Source organism: Pagrus major, chromosome 23, assembly GCF_040436345.1.
Source record: "Pagrus major chromosome 23, Pma_NU_1.0".
Taxonomy (NCBI): Eukaryota; Metazoa; Chordata; class Actinopteri; order Spariformes; family Sparidae; genus Pagrus; species Pagrus major.
This window is the reverse complement of record NC_133237.1, coordinates 24,857,634-24,882,298: the sequence shown is the minus strand read 5'-3', so window position 1 is coordinate 24,882,298 and position 24,665 is coordinate 24,857,634. Positions and strand designations below refer to the sequence as shown.

At 42.7% G+C, this 24,665-nt stretch overlaps 1 protein-coding gene across 1 annotated transcript in view; it reads right to left on the bottom strand.

The window, feature by feature from the left end:
- The window catches only part of LOC141019643 (protein tweety homolog 2-like), a 33,939-nt gene extending 13,506 nt beyond the window's left edge, over positions 1 to 20,433 (bottom strand). Inside the window, exons 1-4 of the mRNA XM_073494625.1 lie at positions 20,099 to 20,433; positions 15,205 to 15,377; positions 7,890 to 8,001; positions 2,058 to 2,278 (exon numbers count right to left, since the gene is read on the bottom strand). Coding sequence (XP_073350726.1) covers positions 2,058 to 2,278; positions 7,890 to 8,001; positions 15,205 to 15,377; positions 20,099 to 20,227 — 635 coding nt within the window. The 5' untranslated portion in view covers positions 20,228 to 20,433. The remainder of the gene's footprint in view (positions 1 to 2,057; positions 2,279 to 7,889; positions 8,002 to 15,204; positions 15,378 to 20,098) is intronic.
- Between the last annotated feature and the right edge of the window lie 4,232 nt (positions 20,434 to 24,665).

Sequence of the window (24,665 nt, the reverse complement as noted above, 5' to 3'; positions counted from 1 at the left end):
CAGGAGCTTCTGCAGAATCATTTTGCAGCCTCACACTTCCTCCTGCAGACAGGTGTACATAGCAATCAATCGGACTTGAGGTCATTAATCATGAATCATCTGCTCTCGTACATGGTGATGGTTCCTGACACCGACTCCCACACTTACACATACATGATTAGGACTCCTTTATGTTCCTCATGTGGACTAAAAGAAGAAATCTCATAATTAAGGAAGAACAGAAGTCACAAATGTCAAAGTTATGAGCATTATTATCCTCCAGGGTTTTCCAAGTGGTATTACTGTCGGCTCCACTGTCACAGAAACAACCGGTTTGCTTTCCTGTTTTCCTCTGAGAAGCAATTATCAACAGAGCAGGACAAAACATAAGTTTATTCATTTCCTCCGGCAAGGAGGTTATACTTTCCCGCCTGTGTCCGCTTGTTGGTTTGTCAGCAGGATTACACAAAAAGCTACTAAATGAATTTCAATGAAACTTGGGTGGAGGATGTGTCTCAGCCCAGAAGAGAGCCCATTAACTTTTGGTACAGATCCGGGACATTGCTGGATATATAGAGCGCTTTTTAAACATTTTTCATTAATTTCTCAGAGAATAATTCATGGATCTCGATGACAAACAATCATATATTTATGTGGCTGGTACCAATGAGGTTCCACAATCATGGAAAATATAAATACATGACCATTATTTAAGCAGCTGAACCCAACCAGGACATGTCTGAATGGATTTACTGCAGAAGTTTTGAATCATTGATCGGAAAGGAAAAACCCAAACCCTCAGTGAACATGGTGAGCAGACTGGAGGTTATCTTTTCGGCTGCCTGTCTTGTTCGGTCCACATCCAGGAGGCTGGATGACTAACACAACTTTCCACAGACACGGGAGGAGATGAGCCTCATAACGAGTAAACAAAGCAATAAACTCTGCTGTTAATCATCCTGCTGCAAGACAGAGACGTGCATGTGTTTTTTTAACTTAAACTCGACCATGTGAGGGTCTCAGCTGACATGTCACATGTGCAATGAATGGTGTATGGAGTTAACACTAATTTCATGTCCAACAGAAACAGGAAGTGTCGCGTGAACGAGCGACAGCTGAGGAATTAACAGCACTTGAGCGTTTAACATGTTGCAGAATGAGTTTTACACTTCGCAATTAACCAGCAACCTACTGGGACAGACGGGAGTTATGGGATGAAAGTGACGAGATGACATCAACTTCAGATATACAGAACGTTTTCATACATCCAGACGAGCTTCCGCTTCACTGATGAACTTTACGTCCATGATGGATATAAAACCAATCTTTCTTTTTTTTTTTTTAAAGGCACCGGACGACTTTAAATCCATCTTCTGTTAGTCTCTCCTTCCAATTTAGTGCAAATTGCTCTTTACTCTTACGCAAGTGAACAGGTTGCAAATGTGAAATCCACAGCGTTACAGCACTGTGAAGTTTTATGCGCTTGGAAAATAAAAATAAAACTACAGAAGCTATCAAATTACACTCACAGTTTGGAGCAGCCAGCCGCCGGAGCCTCATAAATTAGCACCCTGCTTCTGAATTAATGCTGGATATTTTATTCATTCGGACTGTTTTCGCTGTCGATAGGATACCATTTCTTTTTTCTTCTCTGTTTATTGGATTCCAGCTTTCGATACTGCTTTTTTTTTCTGTTTTTGAAAAAGAACACACTTCTGAAAGAGAGAACCACATCAAAGTAATTATTGCAATCAATGTGAGCAGTGGTGTGCGGGTATGAAGGCTCATTTATGGTCTAATAGCCACTCTGCCACACTTAACATTCTGTGTGAGCGGTGAGCATTACGGCTCAAACTGCACAGTGGGCAATAAGCTCAATTTCAGCTTTCATTTATTTAGCAATCAGGAAAAATAGCTTTTCCGGTCTCTGTTCCGCAGGGGAGATCAATAAAATCCCATCTGCTGTGTGTCTGGTCCGGATCACTTATAGCCCCATTCTGAGCGGCATGTTTACTTCAAACACACACTGATGAAATAACGTCAATCACCCCGGGGGGAGTAACTAAGACTCCACCCACCTGTAATACTCGACGAAGGCCGTTTGGTCGGCGATGGCTGCCAAGTCCACGTTGGCTTTGCTGATGTCGGGCAGAGCCGTCAGCTCGCGGACGACGTTGGTGACCATCAGCTGCATGAAGCGCAGAGTTTTGAGGTAGTCGGCGCTCGTGGAGAAGATCTCATCCAGACGCTCCAGGTGCCGCTTGAGTCCAGTTTCCGCGTCGCCCAGAGATCCTGCAACCTGCAAGAAGTAAAAATAAAGATAGGAATAATGGAAATGAAAGAAATATAGGAAATAGAAGGTGTCAGGATAAAAAGAGGGAGGTGAAGAGGAGTCAATGAGAAAACAGGGTCAGAAGGAACAGGAACATAAATAAATTCATAAAAATACAGATATTCATAAAAAGAAGATTGAAAATACAGAGAGAGGTGAAAGAAGCAAAGGAGCACTCCCTCGAGAAAAGATTAACTTTCCTTCTCAACCATGTGTTATATTCAGGTAAACAATGTTAGTGTAGAATACTGATAACAATACCGGGGAGACCTGCTATCACAGGGGTCTTTGATAGAGAAGAACAGAGTGGGAGGAGGCTCGGCGGAGCTGAGTAAATACATTTTACTTTTCTGTTTGAAGAAGAACAACGTGTGCAGTAAACGGCTGCACTTTTACAGCATCAGCGGAGCCACCAACGGGTCAATTCTAGCTCCGGCGGGCGCTGACGGCGGGGAAATTGTTTCTCCGCCGAAGCCTCGTTTCATTGAGAAATCGCACGCTCGATAGCTTGACACACTTAAACAGATATTTCACAAAAACACGTGGTTAAAGGTGCATTCCACTCTGAAAACATAGACAAAAGGGCGACCCTGCCATCAGAATCAAAATAGTTATGGGCTTGAAACCTGCTGCCACATTAAAAGTTAGTTTACAACATGTGAAACTGTGGAGCAATCAACACGTATTCATCAGTTATGTGTGAACGAATTGTAATGCAACTTATAAAAAATGATCTTCTCCTTTTACTGGGTCAACAACCTTCGAAGCTAATGATAGCTAGTGTTGCAGACTGGTTGGTGCCGAGGATCCAGAAGAGAGGCGAGGGGCATTAAACGTCACATTATCTGGATTTCACTAGAAAAATCCTCAGTCCTGTTATCGTCACATACTGTATCTTTAAGATGATTCGCTGCTTTTCCTTGTTGAAGACGTCACTTTGGGCTCTGAGGAAATGTGGTGAACAATTTTCACAATGTTTTGAACTTTTCTAGAATAAAGGCTTAAATAATCAAAAGGGAACTAAATCAACCTACCAGCATCTCTAAAGCTCACTTATCAAAACTGTTTCCAACTGGCTAACTGTTTCCAGTCTTGGTGCTAAGCTAAGCTAACCAGATCCCGCCTGCAGCCTCATGTTTAACAGATATAAGAGCGATATTGACCTGCTCTTCTAAAGTGCATTACTCACGAGGCTTTGTCCTCTGCTATGTTAGCAAGCCTCTCGTCTGTGCAACCCAGATTCCTTCTTCCTTCTGCACAGTGAAACAGAAAGAAAATAGTTCCTACATTAAACTGCTCAAAACAAAGATCTGTGGATTATCTTCAGTAACCAGGTCATGATTTCTGCAAAGGGACATTGTTGTTGAGTTTCAAAGATGAGACCAAAACTCTGCATGTCACGATAATGTGTATTTTTGACTCGAGGGTGAACCGTCCCTTCATGGTTGTAGATTCCAGATAAAACATCTGCAATTTTCTGTCCAGAGCATGTCGTTCCAGCGAGGGCACACATGCACCACCCACGCCACCATGACTTTGCTAGAAAACAGTATATTCAACATTAAAGTGAGTAGGAGGCTCCGCTAATTCTGAACAGATGTAGCTTTCTGTAATTGTAATCAGAAGCAGTTTGCAGCAGCTCCGCTCATCTTCCCGCCACGACTTCTTTAAGACATTCGAGCAAAACCTGCTCTGAGTAAGACTGTTCATTCCCACGCCGTGAAAACTCACCACGATAAAGATAAAAAAAAAACAACCTATCTCATCCTCCTCGACTCTGTAACATTTCAAACAGTCTTGATTAAATTCTACTGAGTGGATCCTTCTGATGGTTTCCCAGCAAGACCCCCAGAAAGAGTATCCATGAAGTGGAGATGAGGCGAAGAAGATACCGGGCCCATCCTCCACTCCGGCTCTCCCAGGGGGGAGTATGTGATTGCCAGTAAACTGCTCTCACTCCCCACCTCCATGTTCATCATCTCTCACAGCTCCTTCCATAACGGCCCCCAATCTTATCTGCGAGCCTGTAACGCCTGAGTGTGAGAAATGGGATCCATCAGCCGGCTGCTGTGGGTGATCCACATTTCCCTAATCTGGACCGTCCCGTCTTCCTCTTAAAATGGATTTAAGCTCACTTTTTGACTGAAAGCGGGTCACAAGGAGGCTTCTCGATATTTGGACGCGCCTGTTAGACGAGACTGATTCGAGGCCCACAGCTCCACATGTGCTGGTTCACACGCCAGCTGAGCAGCTCTGCTCGATGCCTTCAGTGATTTTATATATATCTAAGATTTACCGTATTATCCGTGACAATAAAACAATATATATGATGACTGGGGTTTAAAGCCGAGCGAGGACATACATTGAGAAATAGGACACTGAGGGGAGACGTTCAGGGGAACTGATGTACGGCGCAGAAAGTAGTAATCATTTTGTTCCGAGCATCACAAGACTGCTTTTTCTCCGAGAGGAAGAGCTATATATAAAAGTGTAGCTGCAGTTGTGAGTTGGAAGCAAGACATTCTGATAAAGTGTGATTGCCATGTTTTCTCATCCATTATTTCCAGGCTGCACCGAAGAGCTCTTAATATCATGAGCTGAACGCTGAAAATAAAGCTGAAATAAAGAATCCGTGTGAACAATCCAAATCCTTCAATGGCTGCGAACAGAGTGATCCTCCCCATCATCAAACCTCTCCCTCGATGACGCATGGCGATGCCCTCGCCGGAGTGAGGACGAGAAAAACAGCCCTAACAAGCCATCAGTGGAGCCAAACAGCTGCTGCTGTAAATCAACCAACCCTCGCAGGAGATATTTGGGCCGCTCTTGTTCCTACTTTACCGGACAAATGAACCCAGTGTGTGAAATACAACAAAGAAAAAAAGTATTTAAGACGAAAGCAAACTACCGAAGCGATTACTTTTGGAGCGAGTTAATGGAAAGACACATGAAGGGCCGAGGAAAAGGATTTGCTAAACCAATAAAGATCAGCGGAGAAATCACTCTCTCAGTCTGACTAAAGCCAGGCTAAGGCAGCTTTAGCCTTTATGGGACGCACAGCCGGCCAACTCATCAGCTCTGTAAGTTGAGTACATTACATCAAGCCATGATCTCGCAAGTGAGAAAGCCTTTTTGTCTTCCCCCCCGGGGGAACATCTATGTTTCTCATGCAGCTACAGCATACATCATGCCACGGCACCAAATCAATACCGAGATGCTGCAGAGAGAGTCGGCAGCGAAGGATGTGAAATCATCAATGTTGAATCCATTTACTTCCTCCAGCACCAAAGAAATTGCAGAGCTGCAGACTGCAGCCTTCTACCAGGTTATTTGTTACACGCTGAGGTGAAACTAATGCGGTCCAATACAACAGCGCTGAGATGTATGCCGCCTTTATGAAGGTTATAATCCTTAAGTTTTCTAGTTGAAACTGCTTTAGAAAGGTGTTGGAACAGTGTGGCTGGTGCTGCTTTCACCTTGTGAGTCAGCTGTGTGCAGTAAGTGTTTCGTATTGTGAAGAAATATGCTACCAGTCGATGATGTTGTGAATGTATTCAACAGCACTTCTGATATTTGTGTCCTTGTACTGTTCCCTTCTGTGTACTGTGGACATGAATGAATGGTTACATGTGAGTACAACTGAGGTGGTTTTGTGTACTTGTGTCTGTTGTGTCCTTGCGAGACGCAGTCCTAAAACTTTACAGGTGCGCGGCTGAGATCAAAATGTCAGTGGTACTCGGTGTGTAAACGACCCAATCGCCAGAATAAATGTTGGCAGTGTATGTTTGTGCACACCCAAGGACGTGTTGCAACTTTCTGTGGGTTGAATTGGTTAGGGTTGGGAAAACATCATGTTTTGGCTTTTATATACCTGTTTTTGTCGCCACAAACACAGCTGGAGGTGTCTAGAGGTCTCATTAAATTCACACAGTTTTATTGGCACGAACACGACTGGAGATGTCCCAACTTCCCATCAGAAATATCTGTTTTTTTTTGTCCCAATGTCTCGTTATTGGTTATGTCCTAACTTCTGGTCAAAACTATCAATTTTCTGTAACCGTAAACACAGGTAGAGATGTCCCGAGCGCTGTTTTGAAAGATTTTTTTGGATGTAGTGATGGATTGCATACAAGCCAATGTGTCACTGTGGTTATATATGAGTGGAAACACACTGAACATGCTAATGCTGATAGACAGCCTGCCCCAGATGTGTCAATCACAGTCCAACCACTTCTCCTCCTTTAAGCAGCCATGAGATTTAAAAGCAGACAGAAGAAGACATTTTTCTGAAGTAACTGGCATTTACTTCACATTAACATTTGTTTTTTTTTTAACAGCGCTGCATAAAAAATATCAACTATGATCGAGTATGTTCAATTTTGACTGCCTAATGCACTAAAGGCTGAACCTGCTGTCTCAGTTGGAACAAACTGTAACTCGCACCAGTCTGTTGCAAATAAATGAAAAGAAATCAAGCCATTTTTGTTGCCTTTTCGCCCACGATACTGAACCCAGAACTGAGGTATGTATTGAAACCTTGACAAAAATGTAATGCAACGACTGCAGCGTCAACATGATGGCCTCAATCAACTTCACGGTCGCTCTGGAGGATGTAGTTTGCATGTTCTTGCCCACCACATTTAAATTAAAGACGTTAGCTAACAATAAAGTTGGGATCAACACCTTTTCTAAATCCCTTTCAACAAAAACTGAACATCATAAGCTCGATGATCGTCGGATTTATCACGGGACTCAAAGTGTACATATCATAAGTATCCTTTTATCCATCGTGACCCAAATCAATGTGTGTGAGCTACAAACGGATTAAATCCAAAATCTGCTCTCTCTCCTCATACACAGTCATATTCAGCAGAGAGCACCCCACAAAATCTGTTTGTGTCCGCACATTAACACAATATGTGTGCGTGCACGTGAGGGCCTTTTAAGTGGATGTGCGATGGCGACATGCACACAAACACACAGCAAGAGATAGCGAGGCTGAGAGATGGAGAGAGGAGGAGAGGCTTAACATCCATTAATGCACCGCAGATGGGAGTTAATCCTCTTCTTCCTCATTGTGATTATTGCTTCTTGCAGGGCCTTGTTCTCACTCCCCTTGCTCTCCTTCCTCTTTTCCTATTCCCTCCTCCCCTTCCCTCCTAAGCCTTTTCCGAATAACTTTCCTGAATGCAGGTCAGGAGTTGTATGGAAAAAGGATCCCTATTTACAAATCCTGAGGCAGCAGTCGCCTCAATTCCTTCACTGTGACAAAAGCGGATACAGAGACCCCCCACGGGGAGGTGTTGCTTTGAGACAGATGCACAACCCCATTAATAGAGGAGGACGGGGGGGTGCTGGTGTCTGCCAGCTCTGAAATCATGTTTCCAAGTGGGGTGCACCATTAAAAATCATGCTTTGTGACATCATGAGCCATAAAAATGTTCGGGAATTGAATCTAAGGAGCAGAAACTGCTCATATTTCGAACGGTGCTAACACCGACTCTCTCTTGTAACTGATACAGATAATGCTGATGCGAGCGCGGATTAAAACAGAGGGAGCTTGGCTGCCTTCTCTCACCAGATTGTTGATGCCACCCAATGTGTGATTGGCATTGTAGAGCGAGTAGGTCAGCTGGTACACCCCATCGTTGGTCTCACTGTTTCCATAGAAACCCACTCCTACAGCAGAACTGTGGGAGAAAGAGGGAGACAAATCAGATTAATGAAAATAAATCAAATAAATAAATAAAGGATGCCAATTAATTCCCTGTTTGTTTGTCTTTTTTTAATAACTGTACTTGTTGACTGCGTGTTATTAGAGGACAGAGCAGATAAAGAGACGTTGTTCATATTTTACAAAAAGGGGAGATGTTGTAGCTGCAGGGGAACTTTGTGTCACACCAGTAAAGTATTTATATTGTCTGTTTTTCTTTGTTTGCTTTACTGGAACCCTGAACTCTTAATTATGGACTGTTAAGTTTTAATTTATTAGAATTTTATTAAGATTTTCATTCAAATAAATGTCTGTTCAGTCATTATCTATCACCAAATGAGGTAACACAATGGTGAGTGAGCCTCTGGTGCACTGATGAAAATATTGCAACGTTTATATATTTGCAGTATTAGGAGCTGGGCGTCTGTGGCGCTGTATTAAAGGTGTGTAGGATTTAGGCAGAACCACTGGCAATATAATATTCTTAATATGATAATTCAAGAGAGGCAGAGGGTCCACTCCCTGCCATGTTTCTACAGCAGCCCAGAATGGACAAACCAAGCAGTGGCTCTAGAGAGGGCCTATTAATTGTTTTTTTGTTTGCGAGGGGTGTTTAGTTGGTTGCAATCTGCAAATCCTGCACGCCGGACCTTTACGTTACTGTTCATGCAAATCAAACCTTCCCTTCACGCAGTTGTCATGGGAAGTGCAATGTTTCCGTCAACCCGATTAGCACTCATCGCTACTATTAAACAAAAAATGTGTCTGCAAAACAAGACAACGGTCATTTTTTTTCTGTATTTGTTGACAGCAGATCGGTTTGAAAAAACTGCAGGGAGTAATGGAGGAGGAAGGAGCTGCCACTGTGAAGAGCTGCAGGCACCAGGCTCCACACCTCCAACTCCTTTTTTTTTTTTTACCGCGGCCTGCTGTTCGCAGACTCGTGCCACGTGCAGCATGAAATCAGATCGCAGTCGCTCCGAGAACGATTGAAAAAAGCCAATCATAGCTCTAATGTTGGATTTACTTCTGATGAAAAAAAAAAACCCTGTAGTGTTAAGCTGCACCTGCTGTTAGTATCCAGTAATCACAGGTGTCTGCAAATCAACCCTGACTGATTTTTTAGAATTATAAAAATTAATAATGTGAATGTGAATAATCTGAAACATTTCCCGACAAATTCATGAATACACGAAGGCTGCTCGGAGTCATTTTCATCTTTTTCATCACACGAGTGTTTGTCAGATGTCTCAATGAAGTCTGGCCAAAATAATAATAATAATAATAATAATAATTATCCTCGATGCCACTCATCTCTTTCTCCCGGCCGCTGTGTGGGCTGGATCGCTGTGATATGATACGAAGCTGATATGTCAAGAAGACAAAACTTATATTTGTCATATTTCTTCATAAAGATCCACTGCCTCCACCCTTTATTGCACCCATCAGTTTGCTTACCCTTTCCTCTGACACACAGACTCCGAGTTTACACATATATCACCTCCATTTCCCGCAGTAACTTTGAATTTCTCATCCCGTTCTCGGGCTATCACCGCATCAGAATTCTGCCCGACATCTGAAAATGTATCCGAGTGGAATACACAGGATCCCTGCCTGAAGCCTGAGACGGCGCCTGAGCCTCTGTAATAGGAAGGATTGGTGTCCTAACCCCCCAAGTCTGTATACCGCCGCTGCTAACAAGTCTGCGAGACATGAGCAACGACACAATTTCATCAAACTTGATTGCAATAAGGTCACTCTGCACGAAGGAGGCAGGTTGGTGACACTCTGAACCCCGGTTAAGGACAGTTTCCAGAGACAGAGGAGGGAGCTCATCCATCACTCTTCAGATAGCGAGAGAGAGTCAGAGCAGGACTGCTGATTTCTGGGACACCGCGAGTACAAGAAAAAGCAAACTAAGTCCTAGTTTGCTCTCACGGTGACTCATCTGACGAGGACTTTTAACACCATCCGTGCTGCAGAAATCACACACAGCCGAGCAGGTAGACACAGGTAAACACTGTCATCCTCCACAGCGAGACGAGGAAGAAGAAGAAGGTTTTTTAAGTGCAAAGACAGGATGTGTGGAGTTCGACTTTATTTTATCATTAAAAGGGGAAGCAGTGGGGGAAAGAGTGAGTGTAGAGCCAGAAACTCTAGTAAACAAAGTATTTCTTTTGACAGAAAGAAGAACTGGTGATTGTTGGACTAAAACATGATGGCTTTGGTGTGTTTTTTTTTTATTTTATTCCTTTTGATTTTGAATTTTCGATAATGAAATTAACGTTTTCTGCAAATGGAGTCTTGTGGCTCTGGCAGGGAACGAAGCAGCAGCTGTTTCTGGTAAAACAAAACGGTTTGTCTCTGCAGGGATCCTTTCTGTAATATGGTTAGACACTTCAAAAGACAATCCGAGGCTGTCAGTGGCAAAAACAAGCATTTTTACTGGACGTGCTGAGACGGTTGAAGTCGCCCGAAGGATTGCGTCGCTGCCATCGCCAGCCTGCGTTGCTGCCGCTGGCCAAGGCAACCTACTGGACAACAAAATCCCGTAATCGCCCTTTAATACAGCCTGTCAGAGTGTGTGTGTGTTGCATGTCACAGCATGCGTGTCTCTCTTTTTGCGATCGCCGTCATCCTTTCACTGTAACCTTGTAAGCATAATGAAAACCGCTGCCTGTGTCCCCTCCACTGAACTACTTCCCTCTGGTTATGATGAAAGGCACCGAGGCCACTCTGAATGGAAAAAAAATATACAATTACAGTCAACCTTACAACCCAAACAGCATGGGTGTTTTCATAAAAATGACTCGATCTGACCACTTAAGGAAAAACCGAACAATTTTACTTGACACTTCTGGAGATATTTGTGTTCCAGTTCATACGTGGCGGCCTGGATAATGAGCTCCTCATTACCCTGTGGCCAACCTAGCGATATGTCAGCGACAGTAAAAGACCCCACTAATGACACAGTAATGAAACAGTAATGACACAGGACGCTATTAGCCTCCAGGGAAGCATTTAAGTGCGTTTCCGTGGCTGTGAAATAGGCCGTTTACAGCAGCTCGAGGTGTGGAAACCAACAAAACAAACAGGACTCAAACATATATGCACGCCAGGATAATTAGTGTCTTTTATTCCCTCTATCACTTGCAGGACTTTGGGCGAATGTACCTTTTAGTATTCAGAACATGTTATGAGCTGAATAAATGGCCAGGATGAACACGTAATAGCAGATAAATGCCTTGATTCTGTGGAGATTCAGTGTATAGCTGCTTTAATAAATTGTGTCAGGGTTAATAGAGAGCGACACAGGCAGGAAGGACTTTTAGAATATTAGATTTGTTTTCTATCTTTAACCTCAATTTACTCCACTCATTCTCCTGAGGTCAGAAATAATCATTTGGCAAGGTGCAGCCGCTCTTACATCGCGAGTTTCTGCAGAGTAATGTCATTCTTCTCGAAAAACCACGCCGAATTAAAGCCGGAAATAAAGTGAATGGGGTGATCATGATAAATAATTAGATCTTTTTCTCCCATTGAGATGAAAGTACATCTCTTCTCATTTTAGCCAATAAAAGCCTCATGACTCAACATAATGAAAAGAACAAAAATATGTAGTCTCTTTCATACAAGACAGTTTTATGTGCATCTCTTTGTGCTCGTGTACAAGCCGTCTTTGTTCCAGACTTGCATAAACAACATCTGAGTTATGTCACAAGCACATTTTTAAAGTCATAGTTATGTAAAAGTAATTGTGTTAAATTATTGAAAGTGGTAAAAGCCTTTAAACATCTGATATTTAATATACTTAAAGGTGTAATCTGTAGAATACAGCCAGAATTGGGCACTAGCTATCCTTGGCCGTAGCTAGCTACTGTTAGCTAATGAGCTCGTGGCTAAGTTAGCCGGAGCCAGTGGCCCTAGAGTTTTTTGTCTGGACCGGGAACTCGGATCACAAAGGGGAGTCACTGGCGACAAGGCCCGGCTCAGCTGGAGGATGCAGTCTGAGTGAGACTGAACGCAGCCTCCAAGACCGACTGAGATCAGTTCGACATCAGGGGATAAAGTACAGAGGTGATTTACAGCGGCTCTGACCAAGACTATGACTTCAGGGACGACAGGACATGGCAGGCGGAGGTACGACATGTAGAGTCGGAATATTTTCACATCTTACCTGTGAATGGTTCACGGTTGGATTTTTCTGTTTAGTAAGTCAAACAGGTGTAAAATGTCTCCTTTGAGTTTATTTTGTTCACTTAACAGACTAAGTAAGGAACTCATCGCTTTTTACGCCTCCCAGCTGAAACTACGGGGCTATCGGACTATCATCGGTTAGCTAGCTGGTTAGCATGCTAACTTCAGGAGGCAGCTCTGCAAGACAGGACATTGGCACTGTTGTTTATTTACACCCTGTTTATAATGTTAGTTCTGGCCATTTCTGACATTTTGTGCCATTTAGTGCCCCCAACAGTTTTTGCGTGCAACATCACTGTCGTAAATAAAAATACCAGGTCTGTAACAGTTTGTCAGAGCTAATGTTGGTGCTGACTACAAACAAAACTTATAACATCATATCAATGATATGTTGAGAACTTGTATGTTGAAGTAAACATGTATATAACGCCGTGATCCAACCCTCTCACTGAAGTTACATAGAGCAGAAACAAGTGATAAAGACACCATTCACACTATTACAAGATGCTGAAGCGTCAACATGATTTAGAAGCTGTTATTTTAAGGCAAAAGAGTTACATAATGTTGCTTTAAACACTAAAAAACATGTCAAAAGGAAAAACTTCTCAGTCACAAATGCTGTTATTACTAAGTACAAGTAAAAATGTTCTAAACCTAGCCTGTGATGTAACGACTGTGTGTTCAACGTCATGCTAGATTATATTATTGGATGCTGTACGCGGTAGTTTATTTGTCGAGCTGAACATACAGTACTAACGTCAGCTGGAACAAGCTTCTACAGAGAGAGACGAGCGCTCTGTGCAGAGAGCGGCGAGCAGAGCTTCCCCTGCTAAACAGCATCATGCCCAGTCACTTAACTTTGACAACGGGCCTTGTGTGCTGCGGCAGCGGCTCGGTTTGGACACAGAGAGCTAACAAAGTTACAAAGTTAATGCCCAACACTTAGATAAATGTCACAAGTTTGAGCGGGTTTGTCGGCAAATTCAATCACGCCTTTTTTTATGAGATTTATCTGTCTCTTTTTGTTTCTGTCGGGATCATTTCTCTAAAGGACAATATGAATAATATGTGGCAGAGGCTCCGGGATTTTCTTTGGAAGATCCCTGTTTGTTTGTGCTCCAACCAAATGTAATAATCTTAGACTTAGATTAAAGTCTAGCGCGGTGCCTGTTCAGAACATGCTGATCATCTTTATTATTCATTGAACTGCTCTGCGTCTGAATTAAAGCTTCACCTTGAACAGACGAGTTCCTGCAGCCCACACTTCATTCATCTACCCCTGAAAACAAACATGACCGAGAAAGTTACGGTCATCTGGTCATAACCGTCATGTTTTAGCAGCTAGAAAGTACACTAAAATATGAAACAACAAATGCAATGTAGCGAGCATTTTTGTTTAATTACAATAATCACAAGGCCAGAACGCGAGGCTGCAGCAGTCAGTGTTTCAATGGACCGAGCTGGGCAATCAGCGGTCAAAGTTTTGGCGGGGTGCAGTCAGCTGAGGGATTTAGAGGTCTGATCACCTCCCGGTCAGCTGAGCAGGGGCCCCGCTGACGATGATGCGGCCTGTCAGAAAACATGCCAGCTTAACGAGCCTTAATTGTGTCCGTTGGAGAGAAAGAGCTGGACCTTGTTTTAAAACGCAGGTTTCAGAGCTGCACAAAGTAAACAAATCTGAAAACTTTGTATTGGAATAAACAGCAGATGGAGCCAAGTCAGTTGACTCATATTTGAATCGGAGCATAATTTCATCTGACAGCCGCGTGCTTGATTCGAGGAGGCCGAAGATTTCCAGTCAGAAAACTGACAAAGTTTTTTTTTTATGTCATAAATCAGCAACTCGAGGGACGAGACCGTAAAAGAACACACATGGGAGAAGTTATCCTTTCAAACACGTGGATAACGTTGTGTTTCTTTTAACGCAAATCATGTTTTCCTAAAACTAACCAGGTTTGTTTTGAGAGGAAATCATATCAATACTTAACCCGATCAGCCACGAGGGCTTGGTGAAGAAGTCACTTTTTGGGTAAGGCGTGGGCAGTAACTGAATACATTCAACGGGATTACCTGATTATGATACCAATAAAAGTATCTGTATTCCGGTAATGTTACAGAAAAATAAGATGTAATTAGATTACAGATATATTCAGTAAAAAGTGGGATCAAGAAAAGGAAGTGCATCACCATCTAATGAAGGTCATCGTATTGATGTTTCTTTTCTCTCGTCTTTTGCATGTGCATTTGCATGTGTTTGGTGTTGAGTTAATCCAAAAGTAATCAAGTATTCAAGTAACTGTATCGGAATACATTTTTAAAGTAACCCTCCCAACCCTGGTCCGGAGCAACATTAACAATGATGTTCAATGACTGTATCTTCCCAAACGAAAAACACGTCTTTTAGTTCATTAATGTCCATGTGTGGGCTTATTGGTTAAGGCCAGCACACGTAGAGCTGCAATGATCAATCGATTCATCGTCATTTCTTAAATTAATCTACGTTTGAGTAATTTTTTATGACAAATAAAGTCTAAATTCTCTGATTCCAGTTTGTTAAAAGTGGATATTTTCTGGTTTCTCTCCAAAAACAAGACATTTGAGGACGTCGTCTCGGGCTTTGGGGAAACACTAATTGCCACTTTCACCTTTTTTCTGACAATTTAAAGATTAAAAACAGTGTGAAAAGGGTCAGAATCCAGAAATGTTTTGATCGGTTATCTCTGAGATTCCCTGGAAGAAGATGAACCGTTTCTGAGTTTTGTTAAGATGCGTCATATCTGGTCATTTCCAAAGTATCTGGGATGACATGAGCTCCAGATTGGTCCCATACTGGGAGTTGGATATTCTTCAAACACAAACTCTGTGGCTCTCATGGATCACTGTGCTCTCACATCATATTTGGATCACATCTTGGGATATTCAGGCGATGATATCTCTGGATTCTTATAATAACCTGTGTAGCCGTTTAACCTTTCGGACTCACCACATGATGAGACCTGTGATGATCGCGACCCAGGTGACGCAGCAGGTCTCGGGCCTTTTGGTGTCTTCGTCTATGTCCTTGCAGCAGCAACACAGGCAGACCAGGTACACGGTCAGAACCAGCAGGCTCAGACCCAGACCCACGGCTCCGACACATGCTAGAAATATCAGCGACTGAGGCAGGAGAGAAGGAAAAAGGTGCATTAAAAAATGCAGTTAGAGCCAAGAAACCATTTTATTTTGAAGAACAAGTTCAGTTAAAACATGCAGCACATCCACAGATATCTTTAAAGGAGGCTGCTGCTGCTGCTGCTGTGTGGTCTTTAGCTGTCAGGCTGGCTGACCCCGCCGCCCCGAAAGCTTGACAGCACTGAGTGAAAACAACCCACCAGCATCAAACCACACTCGTGTGTAAAGATATGTGCAGCTGGCCATTGATCAGCATTATCACCGCCGACTGCTGCCTACTGCAAAGGGGATAGAAAACAAAGCAGTGGGTGGTTCTGGGTGACGAGGAGCTCCCACTGAGAAGCTTGATTTTTTTTTTTTTTCTGCCACAGCAGAAGTTGGACTGCAGAAGGCTCAGAGGGAAAAAACAGAAATGATCTGAAGCTGTGGGAGGGGAGCATCATGTGACACACTGGCTTTCATTCAGTCTTGTGATTTCTGAGCGTAGAAAAATATTTAAAGCCTGAAGGGTGAAGAGAAAACAGTGATACGGAGAAACGCCGTGTTGAAACCGAGTCTGTTTATGACGACTGTATGCAGACTTTTCATGAGAAAAATCCTCAGAATATATTTTATTCCAGCGCTTATCTCTACAATCGTAAAGAAATAGAGAATTGGCAGCAGCCTATATCCTCCGAGGCAGACAAAAAATGGAATTTGTTTATTTACATCAGATTATAGTCGGGGGAACGTTTCCTGCATTAAACAACAATCAGCTTAAAATCCTGTTTATTTTCTTACAGCCTGTCCGTTTTATTGAGCAAACACGGTCTTTCTGTAGCTTATTTTCTCGCTGCGTAAGCTGTCTCAAGGCAGCAGACGCATCAATTGATCTGTTTGTCTTCACGGCAGCATCATAAAACCAACCCGAGTGTTTACACTGCTGCACAAACAATCCGAATCTCCCGACACATCGAGCTCTTCGGTTAAAGACAATCAAAAGAAAAAGCATGACCTTGATTTTACTTGCAAATAATTTCCCACTTAAGTTTTAATGCCCACAAGTTCAGAGAGTCTGGGTCTGGCTGAGTAAGCAGAGAGACTACAGTGTCTGTGACTAATTATTCCATTTGGACGACATTGACACTGTGGCTGAATTTAAATGATATTCGTTTGCATATTCTAACATCGTCCTACATTGTTCAAACTTTGTTTCAAGTTATGCAACGCCGAGTCTCCGATTTAACTCTTAGTTTTACTGATTGAGCCCCGACGACCCCGAACATCAGTCGGCCGATACTGGCCAATCACAGAGATATCGGTATCAGTGTATATGTTGTCTGATATGCGTCAACGTGAAAACATAATAATTTGATTTTTGTGATTTTGCCAGAAGACACGCCGGGGAAGGCCGTCTTGCCCGAAACGTCCGTGTTGGCAAGAATAAACAGTTTGTTGGGAGCGCTGTCCTTTATTTTTCAATCGTTAAACTCCCGGTGAAGTTTATTGTTTCAGTGCTGTGTTACTTTGTATATATTCTGTGTGTGTTCGTCAGTCAAGCTGAGGCAGGCTGAGGAAAAACACTGTCTCACCGGTCTGTTGCTTTATAAAACACAATCATCTGTGTCATGAAAACACCAATCATGCCCAAGTGAACACCGGAAAGGGACAGTTCATCCAGGAATCATAATAAATATACTTCCTCTTACCTGCGGTGCTTCATCGAGATTGTTTTCTTGTGAGTTGGAGATATCACAATATGTCCTCTCTCATATATAATGGAACTAGATGGCACTCGGCTTGTGGTGCCAAAAAAAAAAAGCATCTCATTCCAGAAATCATGACCCGGTTACTCAAGATAATCCACAGACGCTGCTGTGAGCAGTTTCATGTAGGACCAGGGCCAATACAAAACTGATTATGAGTAATCAAGGAGAGCGATTACCTCATAATGGAATGTAACTGAGAACAATTTACTCGAGCACTGTAACTTTGAAGTACTTTCCTTGAGTATTTCCACTTTCTGCCACTTTATACTTCTGCTAGACTGCATGTATTTGCTAACTTTCATTACTAGTCACTTTGCAGATTCAGATTATTCAGTGTTAGTGGGCTGTTACTACTGTAGGAGTAGTAAACTAGAAAGAGAAGAAGGATGCCACATCAGAGCCAAAGTAACGTTTTGTTAATTTAATCTATTTTATCAGACACAGAAGACGCAGATAATAGAAAAATGCTGATAATCAGCCAGGCCGGTAATCTCTTTTCCATTTTCTTTCTGCCAAACTACACCTGCCAACTGTTTCGCCTTGCAGAAGGAAGTGTGCATCGACTCACAGACGAGAGGCTTGACAGGGTGTAACGATTAATGGCGTCCTCCTTAGTCGAGCTGTGACGTTAGCTTCCTCTGTTATCCTCTCGTGCATTAGAAGACGCACGCTTCCTTTCTCCGCTGTGCTACAGCTGCCGTGTAATTCGGTAACCAGTTAACCGGGTCATGATTTGTGGAAAGTGACATCACCGTTGAGGTTTTCAAATGTGTTTTTTGGCACTTTGAGCAACCACAAGCTGAGAAGGCAGACATCTCCACACCTGATATCTCCAAAACTCAGAAGCTCACATCAAAAAATGGTGCCTATTTTTGATTTGGGGAGTGAACTGTCCCTTTAAACGTTACTGCACAGTGTGATATACAGCCAGCACTCTACCCAGTTTCAATAAAATAGGTCAATACAGCAACACTTCCCGCTGTGCTGCCCTTCCTTAACAGGCAACCAGGCCAAAACCTTAATCCAATGATGTGCTAATCATTGGTTTTTGAGGACACTGTTGATGAGCCAAGAGTGGCGGCGTGCAGAGTTTTACGGTGGTTTTCAGCCCTGGTTAGATTCTCTGTCACTACATCTCAGGCCTTTCATACGCACAGCGCTGCTAGTTCCACTCTCTCCTCCTAATTTTCCACTCCATTGTTTTGTAATTAGACATGCAGGCACTTCAATTTCCACCGGCTGCAGCTCCATAACAAGGCGAAGGGATGCATGAGAGAGAGAGAGGAGGAAGAAAGAGGGACGGAAAACAAATACACTGTCTGAGGTCAGCGAGCGGAAGGTCATTGATCTTTCATCCTTTTCCCAAAAAGGATGTTGGCTTAAGAATGGTGCCTGTCTAATTTAATTAAACAGTAAACAACAAGCCTCGGGAAATCAAAAGGGAGAACAGGAGCGGCCCTAAAGTCCCTGTGAAGCCAGCAGAGTGGTGCTCAGCTGAGCCTCTGTGACACTGCTGGGATCCAACGGCACAGATGGACCTTGATACACGGAGGAGCGCTGAAGGACGCAGGTCACATCTGGGAGCTTCCCTGGCAATAGCCTCTGTGTTCATAAATGACCTGGAGCAAGCGGCGCCACATGAATGTACACAGGAACACACAAACACATTCAGAAAAGGGGGTTGTCTTATTGTGACAGGTAGCCCAGAAGTCTCTCCAAGCTCAAAATGAGATCAGTATATTAAGTTACTTTCCACAATTTTTAAGAATTGGATTTGGAAAACAGTTTTTTCTGTCCTGCAACACATAAAACACAATGCCTCTGTGTTGTCGGAGTAAACACGATAAAGCGGCGTCGACTAATTTGCTCATATGAACTTCATTAGAGACTTTCAGTTAAGTTTACGCCTGTCAAAATATGTTGCTGTGATATCATGTGAGTTTTAATGTGCTGCAATATCCTGTGTGAGGGAAAACTCTCAACTTGTTCTGTGGACAAATCAAACATCATAAATCAAGTCCAGATTGGAAGAAAAGACTCAGACGTACTGAAGAGAAAATGAAGTCCATCACATGAAGGTATAATAATGAAGTGATGGAGTGCAGATTGAAAAACTGTGGCAACAAGCGGGCATGAGCTTCCAATATATTTTTTTCCCATCACACAGTCTATTTTATCTATAATGACTTTGGTCCTGCTGCACACAGTCAGCCCCCCCATCAATAAACATGACAGTTTGGGACACTTCCTGCGCAGAACACGGCCTCAAATGACCGTAAAAATGTGCCAAAACTAAAATACACGATTTGAAAAAAGAGCACCGGGAAAAATTGTTTCCTCGTTTTTTAAAGACATGCAATACAATTTCTCATGAAAGGACACAGAAGAGAGCAGAACACACAACGTCGTCTCCTGCAGGGAGAGTGTTGTTTACAGTGTCAGAATGAGCAGTCATCCAGAGGGATCCTTTATTACTTTCCTTTTTTTTTAACTTCCTGCTGTTATGAATACTGAAGACTGCATTAAAAGTATAGTTGGAGTGATGATGAGGCTGGTAAACAAAGGATGTGTTGTGTGTCTCTAAGCAGTGTGCACACACACACACTCACAAGCACACATATAGATAGAGTACATGGTTGTTTAGGACCTGGAATATTTCATAGCTCAGTTAATACAGGTCATGTGTTATCATGTGAGAGCTGCAGTACACAGGGTCCTACTTCCTGACACTGGGGCAGCATCTGATGGATACACCTCAGAAACAGTGGCAAGAAAAATAGAGGTTTTCTCACTCAACACAGGAGTTCGCCTAAAAAAATACTTTTAGTTTAATAGTGCTTTTTGAATCCTTTGCTTTAAACTTGTATTTGAAAGCCAGTGGCCCCCAAAATGACTCCCTCTCCGCTGAGATTCTTGTGAAAGCTACGTGCGCTTTTACGCACGGGCGCAGTTACCAACCTGCTGATAGCTCGCCTCCTCCGGCTTGAAAGTGTTGTCGATCGGCTGGAAGAAGAAATTGAAGTGGGGGAAATTGTGCAGCCAGTATGTCCACCACGGAGCGACGTAATCAAGCCTTGCAGTGGCCATTCCTGCTTGGGAAAAAAAAGTCAGTCCGCCGGCACCACTGACCGCGCGCTTCCCCTTTTGAGACCTTGGCACTCAGATAATCCAAGGGCTTGAGAAAGGTAGAAAAAAAAATAAAAATTTTAAACGCGAGCTCAGTTGAGGTTAAAATCACCACAGAAGAAGAGGAAGTTTTCTTTTGCCATTGCACCTTCAGAACAGGGGCTGAATTTTACTGAACTGTTTGGTTGCGCAACTACTAACAAACATACAGCTTCGGTGAGTGCGGGGCCACGCGTTTGTATCCGAGACACGAGATCGAGTGACGGTATGAACCTGCCTCCTCCAGCAGAGAAGGCGTGACAACCACTTTTCAGTCAAGTGGAGCCACTGAAGGCTCTGACTTATGAGAACTACACAGGGACAAGTCGAGCTGCTGCTGCACTGAAAAACAAACTATGAGCAGAATTTATCATCTAAACTGGAAAACTCAGCGATTTTAATGATCACACACGGGGAAGATGTTGCTGATGAGGACGCATGGAGAGCCTGGATGTCCATGACCTCGACCCACTTCTTCAAATATGACTGGGAACATTAAATGTTTACTCCACATTAAAACTGATTCTCATTTAAAAAAAAAAGAAAAAGGGGGAGAAAAGCAGTGCGCTCTGCCTGGCCTCGGCTCACAGCTGCTGTGTTTGGAGTAAGGACGCAGGGGTATTTAGTGCACTATTTATGACTTGTGCTGTTAATGTCTGACCTCTTGTGGACAATGAGGCGCACTGAGGTGAACAGTAATGAGCACAGTAATGAGATGCTGCTACAGGATGTTTGCTCCTGCTTTTTATTTACAGCGTGGAGCTGTTTTATTGTCTTCCAGCGGTGGAAGTTGAATTTTCACACCTGCATGAGAATCACCGCACTGACTGTAATAAACGTGCAGGGACTTTTATTCTGGAGAGTCAACTCTTTCATGCTCTGGTTCATTTTTTGAGATGTTGCTTCAATAACATGTCTCTTTGCAGACTAGTGGAAAGAAGGTGTCCACCATACACATTTAGGTGTGTGTTTGCGTTTGGGATAATTATGCAAATAAGTGCATATTTAATTAGATGCCCTCATTTGCATATGCAAACATAAAATATCATTTTATTATTATTTTATTATATTGTTATGTAAGTACACTGGTAAATTGCATTATTTAGGAAGGAACTAGTCACACAACATTATTTTGTACTTAATTGCTTGGAAAGAATATTGGTTCCTACCTGCTGTGTTTGCAGGGGACAGGTTTAGGTGTAACAGTGCAGAGTAGCAGGTGCAGGAGAGTGTTGTGAACACCCAGTTGGATGTTTACTGTCGTGCCGTTTTGGTGTTGATTAAAAGAAAGCTGAAGGAAAGTTAACAGAGACTCTCTGTAGCCGGCTTATTACCCACAGCCCTGGAGTACGCTGCCGGATCAATAAATAAAGGTTACACATGAATGAGCAAGAAATTTCCACTTTAGCAGCACTTAGATTCACCAAACGTGCCAGAGTTTATTTATTTATCATTCCTAAAACACGGCGAGAATTGTTTGTTTTAAGGCTGTTGACAGTATTTTGTGTTTTATGAGGTAATAAGAAGAGATATCTAACATCCCTCCTGTGAAAACATTTAACTCTGCGAAATGAAACGAGGATTTTGACCCTGGCTTCGCTCAGTGTTCAGACTTCTGTTCAGGAAACAAGTTAGAAAACGTAAAATTGTCTTAAAACTTGTGATACGAAGAAATAATTGTCTGCAGGTAGGAAGTCAACTGAGTGAGCCTCACTGCGATGGCTGTTGCCATAAGTGCAGACACGTGTGGCTCTTGAATAAAGCAGCTTCTTTTTTTTGTAAAGGCATGATAAGGCACACAAGTAAAAGTAATTATGACTGTGTGAACTGGTGCAGCAGTGCATACAGGTTAGAGCTGTAGAGGCTCTCGAGAGCTCAGAGCGCTGCTGTGCAGGATGTAACATACAGTACAGAGGAGCTGGAGCGTATGGAGCGTAACTGGCTCTGGTTACTAAGGCTTTTTACATTTGGACAAACACAGCCATGAGAGTGCAATTAGCAGCATGAGTGGGGTTACAGTCAGCTACTTATACTGTATGTTGAGCGAAAGGGAAGGGACTCCTGGGACGAGAGGGGGGAAGTTGACACCAGCGATGATGTGTTGGTATCATGTGTGTGATCATCCTGCTGCAGACTGGAGCATGAAACAGGCGTGTTGTTTTAGGAACGGGCATATATGTCGTTTGGCATGAGGATGTGTCTCTTTCGATGATATTTTGCCGTCTTCCTCTGAGCGGTTCTGGTGTTAAAACACATTGTGCATATTCGTATTGATTGGTACTGTCTGTGTTTTGTCTTGTTGTTGTGTCGCCTACTGTAACCGAGAAATCACAGCCTCTGTGGGATGACATTACATCTGTCTCTGACTCATACAGCGTTTCCCTGTAATGTCCCGTAAGTCTGTTTTAGTGTTTTTAAAAACAAAAACTTTGGATGCCTCCCTGAGCTGCTGACAGTTTTATCTGAATTAAATCTGCGAATGGTTCCTATCTTTTTGTGTAGCCACATATTATTTATAATGGAGACCAATGGCAACATACAGCTACAGACAGGACAGAGTGCTAAAATACATCTCTCAGTAATGTAAATAGAAAGGGCCTTGGGAAATAAACTAAATAAAATAAAATAAAAGTCATTTGGCAGAAAAGCTTCTACTGGCAGATAAACGGGGAGATGAAAACATGTCATATGCGTTTTTTGCCCTGAGGAAGAGTTGTTTTTATCCGCACTGAGCACAGAGCGGTGGCTCGTTGCAAAAGCTTAACCATCTTGATGTCATATGGCTACCGGTGTAATTATTTGGATGCTTTGATGCACCTCCACGGCCAGAGTGCCAGGAGGAGTGCGCTCTGAGTCTGAATTCTCTGAGTAGGTGACACTTGAAATTCAGCGTATGAATATGAATCTCTGACTGTGCTCTGCATTTACAAACAGTCGGATTTGGTGCCAGGAAACTCTCCGGTGATTGCGGTGCCAATCACTCTCAGTGTTTGAACCGAGGGGACCAATGTGAAGACGTAAGAGGCTGACGTGAATAAAAACACCTCCGTCTGCGGCTCTTTAATTCAAGACTTTGTGTTTGGAGCCTCCTCGCCTGCCGCTCATTTATTCTTGTTATCTCGCTGCAGACAAAACGTGTCACACCCACAAATCATACTGATGCTGGTGTGGACCTGTAGCCCCAAGGATGTATGTGGTTAGGCCACAAAGACCACTAAAGTCCTCTGTTTGTGTTCACCGCTACATGTTCTGAGTCTAATTAAACTCAACTTTGTGAGCGTAGCTTTGTAAATCAGTGTGTAAAATACTGTAACAGCACTGCTGGGGTTCGGTTCCTGCAGTGGATTTACTATAAATGTCTGCAGTTGTGCTTCGAATAAAAATCCAACGCCGATTAGGGAATGGTGCAAAACGGTAATATTCTGGCAGCAGGGTTAAAAAAAAATATATATTGTAAGATAACAGTGATTTACTGTAATTTAAAATACAGTCTTACACATAAAAACAATGAAATCACCTTTAGATATGGTCAAACACGGTTATAATACAAATAAATAAGCTCAAAATTGTAGAAGAGTTCTGTTATTATTGGGGCGGCAGTAGCTTAGTCCGTGAGGACTTGGCTTGAGGACCAGAGGGACACTGCCAATGTGCCCTCGAGCAAGGCACCGGACCCCAAACTGCTAAAGCATAGGTCCTGTTTGTGCATGTGTGTGTATCTTCAATAGTATGTCTTCTTCTTCCTCCTCCTCTTCTTCTTCTTCTATTAGTTGTGTTTTATTATATTATTTCATGTGAAAAGTCTGTAAGTACTGCTGCATGTCTGGTAACGAAGTGTAATAATAATATTGTTGTAACACTTGACCAAACTACCAGCCTATATTACCTCACCGCTAACATTTCACTATCTGCCTTTTCCAGCAAATCACACTGCTGTCGCAGAAAACAGTTCTCAACGGTGGAACAACAGATATAATTGTGATTTACAGCTGATGTGACACCTACTTCACTTTTGGTAACAACTACAAACCAACACAAAATGACAATTACCTGTATAACGATGCTCTAAACAAACTTGACAAACTGCTGAGCACAATGCATGATGGGAATAGAGGGCTGTCTTAGTCACGGTGCCATCTTATGCGTCAAAGTCAAGCGGTGTCTTCACGGTGACGTCGCTCACCAGTTTGCTAGCTCATTTTATCAACTTTCTTTCTCACAGAGTCTTTCAAAGACTTTAAAAAATGCTTCTTTTACTGTCAGTTGGCTTTAATTTTACTTAATTAATTACATGTTATTACAGTGTTAAACCTGCGTGTAACATTTTCTATGTAAAAAACCAACTTCGTGCAGTCAAAGT